Here is a 16,272-nt window from a genome sequence, read left to right on the forward strand (position 1 = left end):
GAATGTTAGAACTTTTAGTAGACCCAGGCCGTAGTTCCATCTATGCTTATCTCATATGGCCGCCAGGCACATTCATTGCTACATGTGCTGGTCTATCGCAGCTAATCATTGTTCCATTATAGCCAGTAGGGCGGCTACCTACGAAGGCTATCTACTATATAATACTATGCACTTCGTCTGCACTCTTTGATATTCATGGGTCAACAAAGTTATTTCAAAATGTGTAACAGAGGGTTAGTAATGCTTAGTATACAAAAATAAAATAACGAGCAGTGGTCTTCGATTAATATAGTAAAGTAGCGTACTTATTAATTCATATTCTTATCATATAAACATTGAATCATAATAAATGTTCAAAAATGACAATAAAAAAAAACTTATCAACAAAATTGGTATGGTAACGTAATTAAAATAATCATCAGTTGCTAAAGAGGCAATTTCTTAAGAAAAATCCGTTTGCCAGAAAAAAAATCGTATTCTGCAGATTTTATGGGTAAGTTTTTTTTGGTAAAGTAATTATATTATTCGTTGGTTGCTAGTGAAAACCCATGTATTAATCTAACATTGTATATTATAAAATAATCTTTGTTATTGTTTAATTGCCATGGAAACAGCAATGAAAATAAAAAATTTGATAAAAAAAAAATGTTGCATCAAGTCTAAAAACATATTTTGTATGTTAATAAAAGTAAATTACTCTCTCGTATAGCTGCAGTCATGGAGTATCAGTGTATCGACGTATCGTCAATGGATAATTTCTCCGTGCATGTATTCATGTATTTCCATCACATTGTTCATAACCTCTGTGTCAAAAACTGAAATACTATAGGTACTCACTATTATTGTACAAATTCTATTTTATTGAGTGTCAAAATACAAAAACTGTAAATCAAATAAAATGTAAAATATGTAATCTAAAGTACCCAGAAACAGCAGCATTTTCTGATTCATAAACCAAAAAATGTGGGGTTATTATATAGTTTGAATATTGAATCAACAGGCATTCGGCCTCTATCTTGGTTGGTGATATACAACTGGTAGTATCCCTACCAGAAAATACCTCAAGTGGTATCCGAATGTCTCACAGTAATAATCTATAATATGCTCTGGTCTATACTCGGTGCACTTAAGGTAATAGTTATATTGTACCTAATAGGGTAATACTATACTAATGCTGTAATAGCCAATATTTACTTATATAATATATTAGGCTAAATAGATTACAACTCAACTGATATAATTAACGTCAGAAAGCAGGTAATGTTTGTATACTAAATTGTGGTATTCAAAGAATGCAATGTATATAATTAATAATCAGAAAATAAAATAATTATTCGAGTTTATTGTCGGTTCAATTGTGTATAAGATAAAATTGTATAAGAAAAACCAACAAATAAACATCCAGATATTTTGTATTGCCTATACATTTATTCCTGAAAAATATTTAAACATAAATATATGTTTTGAGAGGACGACGCCGGAAGGTGGACACAAACCCATTTATCCATCACACACTATTTAAGAGGTTTGATTTGGGCAGTTTTAATGTCATTTTGAGACGAATTTCCATTTCAATTTGAATATATTTAAATACTAATAAGAAATATTTTTAAAGTAGTCACGTATCAGTACCAACAACGATTGTTGCGTACAAACGAGATAACGTAGAAATACGGTTAAGCGGTTAACGATTAATAGATCTACCAGATGTTCACGCTACACAGAAGAGAACTGTATCTGTATCTTTAATTTTTTTTCATATGAATACTCCCTAATTAGTAAAAAAAAAATGATAATGGTATCAAAAGAAAATTAATCTTTAAGAATGAATGATTTGGATCGTATCTAAGTAATTAATAAAAAAAGCTAAAAATGCTACGAAATAAAAGCAATACAAATTCACCTCTGTGTATTGTGCAAGTTTGGTAAATTTACTGCTAACATTGTATCCGTAAGTTTGTTTGTCCTCGCAAAATAATTTTCATGGATAAATAATGAGAGTAAGGTGGCCCGACCATTTATAAGGAGTTCAATATAGGCAATTTTCAAAGTATATGCGTCCTTGTTATGTTTAAGTATACGTAATAATAAGTAATCATACGAGAATGTGTAATTATAATTTTTTTTTCTTTCAAATTATTATTATATGATGCTCCTAGCCTAGGCTATCGACATCTATAGAATATATATAGTATATACCTATAGATTATTGAGTTTTGACTATTTTAACATGATAATTGATAAATAATAAATTAATGGTGTTTATACAATAAGAAGATAATAATTGTAGTAATTGGATTTATAAGTAAATTACAGGGGTGGACTGGCTACTTTTGGAGCAAGGTGTAAAATGAATTAAGGGCCCGAACATTTTTTTTAAACTTACTAAAATTAGGAGAGAGTTTTACATTACAGTAAGAATTAAATTTAAGAAAGGCTGTATTATAAATAAGAATGAAGGCCCTGGTTTATCGCACCCTGCAGGGCCAGTCCATCCCTTAATTATAATAATATGTGCTTGTTAACATAATAGAAGTTGCAGTTTTATCTAAGCAGACGATTCAATAACTAAGAAGGTCGAGAGGACGTTTTAATCGTTATTTGTTACAATTAAAATTAATCTTCCGAAAGCTAGAAATAAACCTTTATTTCGTTGAATCCAAAAGCCGCACACTTTACAATAACTTAAGATTTAAAAATGATAAAATGTTTACTATTTATATATAATATACTTGTTTAAATACAAAATATGTATAACAGAAATTATCGTCACCTAAATAACCACCACAATAATTAGTGATTACATAAGAATTCAATAGGTATTTCTTTACATGTTACAATAATAATTTAATCTATTATTTGTAAAATATGCACAAAAATAAATTTTTCATTTTGGATGATAATAGAATATTACATTTTAAAACGAAATCAAGTGTTTCAATCAAACTTCTTGGTAAACTTGGTAAACGTTCATAATAGCGAATCCTCCTGCACGTGCATTAACATGTCAGTATTTATAATCAATGGTATAAGTAATAACTAATAACGCACTACAGAAATATTCATTCTTTTGTTTTTATTTGTCTAAAAGTATCAATCTTTTTCTAATTTCATTGTATTAATTAACCTAATAACTAATCTAATTTTGCTAGAAAACACAGCCAGGATTGAATCCCTTTTGTATTACAAATTTTAATTAATGCATATTGCGCAATATATAGGGTTAACTCAATTTCATCAATTATGTTTAAACAACTACCTACCTAGCGCATATTAGCTTAGTAAAATATTTAAAAAAAAAGTTTATATATACCTACTCCAGTATCAACTTGGTCCAATGATAATCAAACGGTTGCGTGTAAACTTGTTAGTAAGTTACGGAATCGGGATTAGTATTTTATTTTCATTGCGAAAACAAATCGAAAATCTTCAGAAAATGTATAGGTATTAGGTAGTATTAAATACTAATTAGTAACTACTAGCTACTGTTTACGAACGCAAGATAATATTCTCAGCACAGACTCTAATAATTTATATTTTAAACTAAAATATGATTAAGAAACTGGGTGGGTTACGGATAAAACTTATAGGCTTAGCCCCCCAAGCCTCCCTAAATGCGCATATGCAATAATAAAAAAAATAATATACCTAATACGGATTTTTATTTTTTTTTGTTTATGATTAGAGGGTGTGGGAGGCGCAAACCCGTCTTACATGTATGTTAAAAGTATTAGCCACCACCCCTGTAATTTTAATGGATTTCCATCTATGATAAAACGTGTATTATAATTTATAAAAAATATACACCAACATAATAACTATGTACACTATCCTACTCTACACATGGTTTATTTCAGTTCTTTTAAAAATGGCGACAGCTACGGCGTATTAATCCTTTTGTATAACATTATATTGTATAATTCGGCCAACCCTCTGCAATGTCCACCTGTCTATACAAAAAAAAAAACATAAAGAAATGTCCACGCGTCCTCTCTCTGTCTTTTTCGTACGCGTTTCTTACAGTCAAGGCTAACTGATTTTCTATACCTATGTAATTTTCCACGCTGCAGATGTTTCCACTTCCTTCAACTTCGCGTGTATATTATAAACTATAATTTATAATATATTATTATTTCCACACTCTCAGGTAAATTTCTACTGTGCCAAATAGCTTATATACATCAGTGGCATAGCCTAGGGGAAGGGGCTAAGAAGGCTATAGAACCTCCCCCCCCCTTGGGCAATGTTTATGTACTATTTAGAGTTATAATGTGTTTTAAAACTTAAGTATTTAAGGGTCTCGCTAAGGCGTTCATTTAAAGGACAACAATCAGACAATGTATAATAGTAAATTATAATTAGTGTGAGTGTGAGGTTCAATGAGAGATGACGAATGCCACTCATGAACAATATAAATTCACTAAATTAATTTTACGGCAATACTTACAATGTTTTGACAAAATTAAAGTTAACTAACGTTTTCTGATTTTAATTCTGAAAAAAAGATTTGAATTAATCTGTATATCAATAGATCTCCATTTGGAATACTTAACAATTTTAATTTTTAGTTTAATTACAATTATGATTCGATAAAATCCATATTTTAAAATATTCATTTAAATAAGATTAAATTATTTCAAAGTATTCAGAACGATAGATATAAATACATAACTTATATACTATATAGATATTATATAACATTTTCTTTGCTGAATTCAAATATTTTTCATCGTTAAACTTGGACAACGTTAACGGTAAACTAACTTCAATTTCGTCAAAACTTTTGAACTAAAATTGACGGTACAAATGTGAGGCCTCTTGTACCTATTTGTGTTGGAAGGTATCGCTCAAGCGTAAACCGACGACAATTGAATGATAATATTTTATCACTAACATTAAACGTATTACATTATTATATCTCAAGGTTTTTTTTTTCGTAATATTTCCTTGTAGAATTTTTATAACACGTTATAAAAAAAACTTAGAAATGTTATCATCGAGATTATCACTATATTTTTGTTGGTTATCGTAAACTTTAACATAAGTCCATGATGGTAGACGACGAAATAATAATTATAAAATAATAGCTGCATTTGTTAGAAATTCTATGTAGCTGTCAGAGTGAAGCAATTATAGGCTGATCTAATATATTATCCTAACTAAGTACTTAAAATGCAATAAAAAAATATGTTATCGCTTCGGCCGAACTGCCGTTAAAATTTAAATTGCAATAATATTACAAAATTATTCAATTTATTTTTTGTTTAATAGGTAATCAAATCCAGAAATTCATAAATTATTTTATAGGTATTTAAAACTTCATTCCATTTATAATTTAAATACCCAAGGTTTGAAAATGTGCTACAATAATATACTTGTGAAATTGTTCTTATATATATCTAGTTATATAGCTATACCTGCTAGCAGTTTAAAATTATCGAAAATACATGAGCTCAATTTTATTTGATAAGCATTTTAAGTTAAAAATGTCCGTATCCGCATCAAATATTTATATTTTTATTTTTTTGGAAGAAGGATTAAAAATCGGGCTTGAAAACTAGGCTAAGAAGCTTATGGACATGATAAACTAAGTGTATTTCCAAATAAAAAATGTCGAACAATTTATTTTTTTAATAGGAATAAAGTATGATGGAAATAAGTGTTATTATTGGATCCTTCCTTGTTGATTTGATTTTGCAAGATTAAGGAATGTTGTGTAAACTGTAAAACCAGGCAATAGGCATTTATATTCATATTATTCGTGTGTACGAGTGAAGGAGGAACAATTTTTTTTTAAATTAAAATTGTTTTTCATATTGGGCTGACTAGACCTTTTGCTGGCATACCATAAAAATGCTATGAAAAGGTACAATCACATTTCAAATGTAATATAAGTTCATTCAATATCTTAACATATTTACTAAAGGAAAAAAATGTATATGTATTATGTAGCTTATTGCTTGTATTGGTCGGATATTATATCCGGAATGTGTTAAGTATATATAGCTGGTAGATATCAAAAATCTATATAGTTGTTTATTAGAGTTTTTTTATTATTTTTAACTCTTATCACAAAAAATAAATAGTATAATATTATAACCTTAAGTATCAATGTATTATACGCCTAGGTAGCTAGTAGTTATAAGTAATTATTAATTTAAATGTAACAGCAATAAAGCGAATATTTTTATAAAATAAATAAATAATAATCATTACAATGATCTATATTTTTATAGTTGAAATTTGATATTGGAAGTTTCTAGATTTAAAATATTATGATATACTATATCATTATATATTAGGTATTATTTAATAATTTGTATCTAAATTATTATCATTAATTTATTAATTATATATTTAAAAGCCAATCTAAAAGTGACTTATGACGTAAAGTATGATAAGATGTTTAGACGTTGAGATTATTGAAAACATTTTTTTTTAATTACTAAAATAGTTAATCAGCTTATTATAGAAGGTGTCAGCGCACTGTTTATTTTCTCTCTCTAGCCCACGTGAAGCATAGACAAAAGTACAATCACACAAAATCATTTATTTTTCTATATTTGAATAACCTTTGAGTAAAACTATCTATGAAAAAAATTATAGAGAATAAATATTTTTGAGAGTTTAATATAAGTATCCACTATCCGTTCATCTAAATATTGTATCAAATCAAATAATCATTTAAATTTACGAAAAAAATGTTTTTATTTTATAAGAATTTAAAGTAAAATACTAACAAAATATAAAACTGACCTAACCTCAACATTATTATTCTCAATAATAAGTAATTATTTAAAGTATTCTTAGTAATCAGCGTGTATGATTGTTATTTATTTTATTTATTTTAAATCGGCTCCTCACTCCCCTAGGCCATATACCAATATACCATGGCATAAGAGACACTGTCCATGTCCACCACTGGTTGGATTGGCTTTTATCTTGAATCTTTAAATAGTCTTTCTTCTTATTTAATGGGTGGTAGTAGTTAATTATTTTAAGATATTGGTGTTATTGAACTTAAAAAAAAAATTATTCAAGTATTTTTAATTATTTTAAAAGGTAATTTTAAGGGGTGCATGGGTCATGGGTGAGTGAGTTCTAGATTTAGTGCAAAAAATAGCAAATGTGGCCAATAAGGGGGGGGGGCATGGCCCCCGTGGCTTCCCTGGATACGCCACTGGGTGGGTGGCAGGTCAATCAAAAAATGAATTGCCCGATAAAATATTTCACTTCACTACGCCACTGATAAGTAGGGATTATAATTTGATAAACCGTTTTGGTAAATTCATATTCTCATTTTTATTAACAACCCGATACGCGATAACTGAATACTGATAAGTGATAACTAATCGTTTATAAACGCTGGTCGCTACTGGCAATTGGCATTCTAAGATTACGTAATTAACTTACTAATAAGTAATAAATTATAATATTATCTGCCTCCGATTTTTATAATGATTAGGTGGGTAATGGCTTTCTTATTTTCTATTGGTAAATAAATATAACTATTATCGTTTTTTTGGTATATTAAATATTATTATTGATTTTACAATATTCAGATATTGACAATAAACATTTGTTGATACAGACAACTTTTTTATAACTTTTTTGAAACTATTTTTTACACAATTTGATGTCATTGCAAGACTACATTAATTTTGTTAAGAAAATTAATATTTTTTACATAATTTGTGTATATCTTCGTTTTTTAAAAAAAGTTTTTATTATTTTAGAATGACGATATGCATTTTAAATTTGATGTTCCTAAGCAAAATATTTTTTTTAGTATTTAAATATATAAAAATCAAATTTTTGTCTAGTATTAGTTAAATAATTATAACTTATAAAATAATATTAAATACGTTTAGCGGAGTAGCGGATCAACATTTTGCGGTATGCTACCCTTGTGCAACTCTACTCCGTTCATCTAAACTTTAAAATTTTAAACACTTATAACTATAATTATCTACTTGTTCGAAATATAATTCGTATGTATTGGTATATATCGAAAAATATTCTTCTTCAGCAGGGCCGGACTGGGCAGGCGGGATACCGGGAGTTTCCCGGTGGGCCGCTTGTACTCGTAGGGACGTTTTTTTTTTAGGTTTATCGGTTAAGGCTGATCCTGTCGACAGACATAGGCGCATTTTCTAATGCGATTGTGTTAGAAAACTATTTAGAGTTAAGGAAATTTCTCAAAATAGATAGGTATGAAAAAATGTATAAATTCAAAATTGTCAAAATATGTGCTTGTGTGTTGTGTCATATTATTATTATTTAATGTCTTCATTAATCGGTAATCCCTACCTTATATCATAACGCACGTCTGCACCACCTAAAATGTGCGAAATCGTCATCACACAAACTCCAACCTATTCCGTTGCCGCCATAGTGGTTGAACTAAGGTATAATAATGTGCTCGGTGGACACAATTTTGCAAAATATCTCAGAGCCTCAAACCTTAACAAATTGCTTAAAATGTATTAATGTGTATTCTGGACTCTAGAGTCTAAGCATATTTTAAATAAAAATGATACTTAACATTTCTTTGTATTAAAAATTTTTTAAATTTTTAAAATTTAAAATTATAATAAGTGTTCAAATTCTCAAAATAGTATACAATTATTTTATATGAAAATATATGTTTTTTAGGGTTGCTTTTATAGGTATACCTAAGTGGGCAGATTTTTTTTATTTTCCCGGTAAAAATTGTTGACCCAGTCCGGCCCTGTTCTTCAGAATATGAAATAAAAAATGTTTATTTTTATTCAAAAAAGTAAAAACAATTTATACACAAAATGAAAAATGAAAACTATAAAAATTGTAAAAAATATTTGTTGTTTTGTAATGACATTAAATTATGTAAAAAAAAATATTTAAAAATAAATTAAAAACATTAGTGTAGATTGTAGCATTGATTAAATATACTTATATATTGTAGATACTTAAATGGATTGCCTTCTATAATGAATATTAACACTACGTACATACACAATCAGCGATACTATTTAAAATGTTTTCTTGCTTCATCCGATACTAATATAGTTGATAAAAAAACATTTTATAATTTCCTTTTATCGTTATGAGTTATGACTTATGGTTCAAACATACATATTATAATATGTATATAAACTTTTTTTATCATTCAAAATGATTTTAAGTCTTATTTACTAACGAATTAATAGATACAGTTAACAAATATAATTTTAGGTAATTTTATAAATTTTAAATGATATGCATTATTGCATATTATTATCTAAATGATATTTCATATTAAATAATATAGATAATAATTAATAAGCAAATAACAAATATAAGGACAAATTGTATATAATATCTAAACCAACAATTATGTTCTCAATAATTATATCTCTTAATTATATTCATATTAACCACTACTCATAAATACAATTGAACAAGTACATTTTAAAAATTATACATTTTTTTTATGTACTATAGTTATTGTTAGTAATTGCAATTACATATTATTACATAGGTACATACATTATTTTAAAACCATTAGTAGTGGCGTGTTTAGGAATAATATGACACCCAAGGTACACAAAGTAATACAGCGCCCCTTTCTCATAATATTAAACAGCCTGGACATAATTATAACGTGACGTAGTCACCTACAACACCACAAATAACCCCCCTCCCCATCACAACCCAATAATTTATCTAATCATAACGTCCCACAACTTATGTTATCATACATTTGTTTATAAGACTTAAGAGCCACTCAAAATTTTACTTTCGACACTAATACTTTATATATTTAGTTTTCACGAAAATTGTATTACTACACATTAAATAAAATTGTAAAATGATTAGAGTAATGTAAAAATAAATATTCATCGTTTGAGTATTAGGTACCTACTTTGAATCTATCGCCCCTTTATATAACTCAAAATGTGGCTACTGGGTGTGGTTGTCCCCCTAAATACACCATCATAGTTAACCATCGGGTACAGACTACTAAACATTTTTTTGGTTCCCGCGGTAACCGTTTAAATCAACTAATTTATTTGTAGTTAAGACCTAAACTACAGTAACACGTAAAAAGGTAATTTTTTTAAAACCTATGGTTTTTTATCCTGACACCGCATGTGCATGTACCAACCTACCGTGTGGATGTGAGCCTGATTTTAACGTTATAATGACCTGTATTAAATATTATCTGAGCAGAGTGATCAATTTACTTACCTATTGGTTTTACGATGATGAGTGATGACACTCGCCTTTTGTAGTGTAAAAATGCTTCAATATTTGACTTTGAGGGGTTTGGGGTCAACGAGGAAACAACTCAAAGTCCGATGATCTATTATTGGCTGTATTTTGTCGCTAGGTATATTAACTCATAATAAATTAGTAATTAGTATTACTGTATACGAAAATATTATTCTTAAAACGAGTTTTTAGGAAACACGTCGTGTACCAAACTTCAGCTGTAGATACCAGTTTGTCAATATTGATTTTTACTTGTGCATGGAATATATTTTATTTCTGTTAATAATAATTTAGATATTTAAAACGACACAATTGATACATAATGAATTAATAATAAGCTTGCCTTCTGCGTTAAATTTGTATTAGAAAAACATCACACAAAACGTGATTATATTATTGTGACTAATAAAACTTTGTTAATTGAAAGGAGGTGTTACCTTTGGGTTTCTTCCTCATCACGTTATTCATGCTACTTTATTCTATTTTTTTTTTTTATCAAATTTGCTTATTGTAATTAATGTGTAATACAGATTGTAAATTGTCGTTCTTAATAAAAAAAAAAAAAAAATTGAAAGCCATTGTTATTTATATAATATCTTCAACACTCCGACGATTGCTAATTTTTGTTATTTTCAAAAGGTGTATGATAAAATACCATAATATTTAAATTTTATATATTTCATAAATAATAGTCTTAAGAATTTTAACAGTTATCATGCACAAGCACAATACATATTATGTATTCTCGTTTAAAAACTGAATACACTATTGTTGTACCTAATACCGCGGTTATTATTATTTGTTTTTTTCTATAAAAACAATCATTTATACGAATCTAAAATATATATTAAATATTTGAGGTTTATATTAGGAAAAAATAGTTCGATATTTTGATATATTAACGTCCCTCAGCCATGGGGTTTTCACTCACTAAAATTACGTAAGTATGTTTTTCACATTGGACAGAGTAAATGCGTTTTGGATGTTATTATTTTTGAGTTTTGACAATTAATAAAGTATGGATTATTACAATTAATTTTCAACTGGTGTAAGCCAATTTTTATTGGTTTATTAGTAAATGTCAAATATTAAGATAGCCGTGAATGACTAAATAGTTGCCAAACATTTATTTTAATAATAATATTGAAATTTAAGCAAAAGTACGTAAACACTATGAGTTTTCAATTTTGAAACTTTTTAAAATGATTGGGAAAAATTAGAAAAAAAATACGAACATATATTTTGTTAAAATTGTAATATTATTATTAAAATAATTTTTTGGTTAATTTGGTTATACCAAGTTAGAACTTCTGCGCTCAGTATAGTTTTCCATCGCATACAATGATTTATTATTGAATTCAAATATGTCATTCAGTATAGGTATACAGTGCCTACTGCCTAGGTACTCAATGGCGAGTTACATACGAATCCTATACAGCAGAGGAACAGCACGACAGCTACATCGCGTCCTCGTCTACCTATTGGTACCTAGGTACTATCTATTCCACTATATTTGTTTTTGTTTTTCCCAATAACTTTAAAAAGTATTGTACATTTTCAATTTTGACCTCTTAAAAGTACCAACTAGATATAATTTGATACCAGAAATCTTCTATGAAGTTAATAATTCGAATATTTGTTGTGCTTGTAAAAGTGTCTTCAGGCACAAAAATAAATAAAAGAACTCACATCTTTGTAAAATTAATATACATTCTTCGCTCTGCTCTGAATCTAAAAATTGACTTGCAATGAATAAAAAATTGATTAACTGATTATATAGTAATCACATATTAATATATTATATAGTTATCCTGGAAAACATTTAACTCGTTAAGCTAAAATGTATTTATTTTTTTAAAGTAACTCAGTAAACTTAGTCGTAACTCGTAACTCATTTACCTAACTCGTCCATGCCCATCAGTGAATATATGAATGAATATTATGATACTATAATATTATACGATTACATCTTACATATGAAATCCCGGTTGTAAACTGTAAAATATATTTCCATGTAAGTTTTGTTTCCTGAACAAATCATGATTCTTAGAATGTAATATGACGATTAGACGGTAAAAACGTTTTATTTTGTTTTCAATTCAAGATTATAAGGTCAGACATAAATTGTGATTATACCTACTACTGACTACCTATGTATATTATAATATACCAATCGGGCACTGGCTATATGCGCCTACATAACAACTGACCTAGTGATCATAATATATTATAATCCTTGTTACATTAAAAGGTTAAATGTCTTGCCACAATATGCGATAAACACGTGTGTCATAAGTTTATAATATTATACGAAACAATATTTTACACGATACACGCACAAATTAAAATAGTATTTTCATCTCGATTAGCGGGTATGTTACATTGGTGTAAAATGTAATATATGGTTAAAATACTGGGGGCTTAGAAATATCAATTAACACGTATTAACATAATTCATTATACCCACAAAGTTTAGTTAGGAAATATTTGGGGGGTTTTAGACTTTTTTTTATGGGTTTAGGCTCCCCCACCAATTTACTCCTATGGGTACGTACCTAAATTTCGAACTGTTTACAGTGGGCACATAAATTATTATATTATTATCATTATACTGTAATCACAATGATATAATTTTAAAAATAATTATACTTACCACTTACGCCTTAAATAGTCAAATATAATCTAATTATATAGGTACTAAGGTAGGTACTTACTATACTATAGATTTCAGACTCATGTTTTTAGGTATTGACAAACAGTTTTTATTGACCTAAAAAACCTTTATGATCAATTTCGTTTTAATTTATAATTCTTATTGTATCCTGTAATCTATAATTACATAATTAAATACACGATTTACCAATATTATTATTACCTAGTTGGACATTTTGTAATACGAGGTGAATTAATTAAAAACAAAATTGAGTATTCTTAATTTATTTCATAATGATACACAATATTAGTTATTACACGAGAAAAATATAGGTAAATTATATTACGAAGAGTGCCATATTAATTTTAATGAAATATTGATTTATTAATTGATTGTGGTGTCGTTATACAATTGTGTGCTTAGCTTAATAATTAGTATTTAGGCTGTTGGATGTTTATGTGTTTCGTGGTTATGGCCAGTGTGATCACCTGTTGTATGGTCATGGCCTGAGTGATCGGTTTCGTCGTGGTTATGGCCTGCATGGTCACTGCCTTCGTGGTTATGGCCTGCATGCGGGTCTTCGTGGCTTGCGTGAGGTCCGTGGTTGTGGCCAGTGTGATCAATAGTGCTATCTTGTTGAGATTTTTCACTTTCGTGATGGCAGTGAGCACTCAAACATTGTTGTACCATAACAACTGCCACCAAAAGTAATACCATCTAAACAAAATATATGAGTTACAAATTTGTTTTGACATTTTTAATCTTTAAATGTTAAATAAATGTCAATAGTAAGACAATTTTTTATGCAAATAATCATTCGATTATTATACATATAGAAACCTAATATAGTAATAATATACCTATATTAAAATGTATTGAGGACCTATCAAAACTAAATATTGTTTAATATTTGTTATGTTAATTTGATAAATATTACAAAGAATTAATTTCTAATTAATTCAAAATTAATTTTGTCTCGATCATAAAAATATAAAAATGTTAATCATTAGATTTGAACATTATATTATATCAATAACTGGCTAATTTTTATAAAATCACATTTAACATTTCAACCTATCAAATATGTTTTTCTATATAACTAGAAAAAAAAAAAAAATTGTCCTTACTTTAACTTTAATTTTAGTCAATAATTATATGAAAGACTGTATCTTATATAGACATATAGTAAGTCAAGGAAGAGTTACACTAACTAAAATTATTGCACAAACCCACCGAAAGATTTTCCATTTATGCATATATATATAATTGAACTTAATACATAAGTCGCTAAACTGTATAAGTAACGGATAAAGTCAACAAAGTAATACAGAAATAAATTATTAATAAATTATTGAATTACATATTGTTTAGAAACTAGTTTAAATATTATATAAAAAATAATTATTATTAATACTATTCATTTTTGGAAATATTAATTGTTAACCATCATTTGTAAATTTGTGTTATAATAAATTACTTACTGAGAATTTCATGATGTCGAGTGTAAATGACTTTATAAAAAAATATCTTAGGAAAACACTGTTTATAACTGTTTGTAAGAACTGTGAAGAAAACGTTGGTATACCTCTGTATAAATACACTGTGTTTGAAGCGATAAAAAATTATCTACAATAAATTATGTTGTTTTCTAATAACGTTTCCACTTCCATGTTTATTAAGATTGTTTTTAACTAATTTGTATTTTTTTTTATAATCTCATACTATATTATTATTATTATTGTTAACAACCTATAATATTTTTACGTGCCTGATACAATATTATTACACAATACCATTATTATAAGAAAGTAATTAATAGTAATAAGTAGTAATAAGAAATTACGTATTCATGCCATTTTTTAAACAATAAATTGTTAAACTTGAATGACATTAAAACTTTTAAATTCTGAACGGATCGACGATATAACAAAATTGTATTATTTAAAAAAACTTTATTTGTGTTTGACAGACATTTGGCGTAATATAAAAATGCTTCAATCTTAAAATATGAGATGGGTGTCTGGTATAGAAAATTGCATCTAGAAATCTAGTTGGAACTTAAATATAAACTTCGGTAGATGTCTTGTAAGATGGAAAAGTGAATCAAGTTGGTTGCATTGAGGAGGTCAAAATTTAAAATTACCATTAGTTTTAACAAGCAACGGGAAAAAAAAAATTAAGGAAAAACGGGAATTTTTACGTGTAATCGGTTTTCGACAAAATCGATTTTGGTGTTTGGTATTACTCTGAAACAAATTAAATTTTCCACTGAATGTTTATATTAGCAATTTCTGTACACCATAAAAGGTTCAAAATATTACGACTTGTTTTAAGCTGCGTTTACGGACAATTTTAGTTTCCAATTTGTTTTTCTATAGAAGTCAATAAAATTTTATTCGTTGGATCTAAAAGCTTTAAAATTTAATACAAGGCTTTTAATAATTTTTATGATGGCAGTTAAAAATTATTAAAAATACATAGTCACAATCATTTTTATAAGCATTTTAAGTTCGAAATTTTACAAAATTTAAAAATTATAGTGATTATAAAAATTATAAAATGTTCAAATTTTATGGCTTGAATTTTAGGATTGAAAATTAAAAAACAATGTTTCACGTAAGCATGTTATTCTGTAATCAAAAAGTCTAAGAACAGAGTTTATTTTTATAGTTGTTTTATGTCCAAATTTGGACAAAATTAGATATTTAATCGAAAAAGAACAATTTTGGTTTGTGTTATATTTTAAAAATATTATTCGTGGATACTTGAAACTTTTAAAGTATATTATTATTTACTATATACAAATATGATGATAAAAAAATAATAATAATTCAACTTAACCTGCTAACGTATTAAGAGGATGTCGGCGCACGATTTGTTTTCTCTCTCTGTACCACGCGCAACATAGACAAAACGCATTAACGCAGAATCATTTTTTCTATGTTTTTAAATAATCTAAGATTAAAATCCCTCATTACAAAAATATAGAGAATAATATTTTTGATGGAATGACATATCGATTTTATATTTTATTGTTATTTGACTTTGATATTCGACATTCAAAATAAACAAAATTTTTTTGTAAATTTACGTTTTGTTTATGTTGCGCATGGGCCAGAGAGAGAAAACAAATGGTGGGCTGACATCCTCTTAATAATAACAATATAAATATAATATAAAATATCCTAGGCTAACAATTAGCCGCCTCCGTTCAGAATCGTTTTTTATATATAATGATATTATATCACTGAATTCAAATTTAACACCATCCATTACAGTCACCCATTTGTGGTTACAAAATTGTTTACAACCTACTGTACAGCAAAGCGACTTCCACTTCCCCACTTTTGTTAGTTTTTTTTTTATAGAAGTTGAACCAAGTGTTC

General features: G+C 27.5%; 1 protein-coding gene across 1 annotated transcript; it reads right to left on the minus strand.

Moving 5' to 3' along the window:
- Positions 1 to 13,154: 13,154 nt before the first annotated feature.
- Positions 13,155 to 15,240, minus strand: LOC100166901 (urease accessory protein UreE). The gene is made up of 2 exons (XM_001950351.3): positions 14,368 to 15,240; positions 13,155 to 13,603 (listed from the first exon to the last, which is right to left on the minus strand). The coding sequence occupies exons 1-2, from the start codon at positions 14,377 to 14,379 to the stop codon at positions 13,325 to 13,327; spliced, it is 291 nt and encodes a 96-aa protein (XP_001950386.1). The 5' UTR covers positions 14,380 to 15,240; the 3' UTR covers positions 13,155 to 13,324.
- Positions 15,241 to 16,272: the final 1,032 nt, after the last annotated feature.

The sequence above is a fragment of the Acyrthosiphon pisum genome, chromosome A3 (genome assembly GCF_005508785.2).
Source record: "Acyrthosiphon pisum isolate AL4f chromosome A3, pea_aphid_22Mar2018_4r6ur, whole genome shotgun sequence".
NCBI lineage: Eukaryota > Metazoa > Arthropoda > Insecta > Hemiptera > Aphididae > Acyrthosiphon > Acyrthosiphon pisum.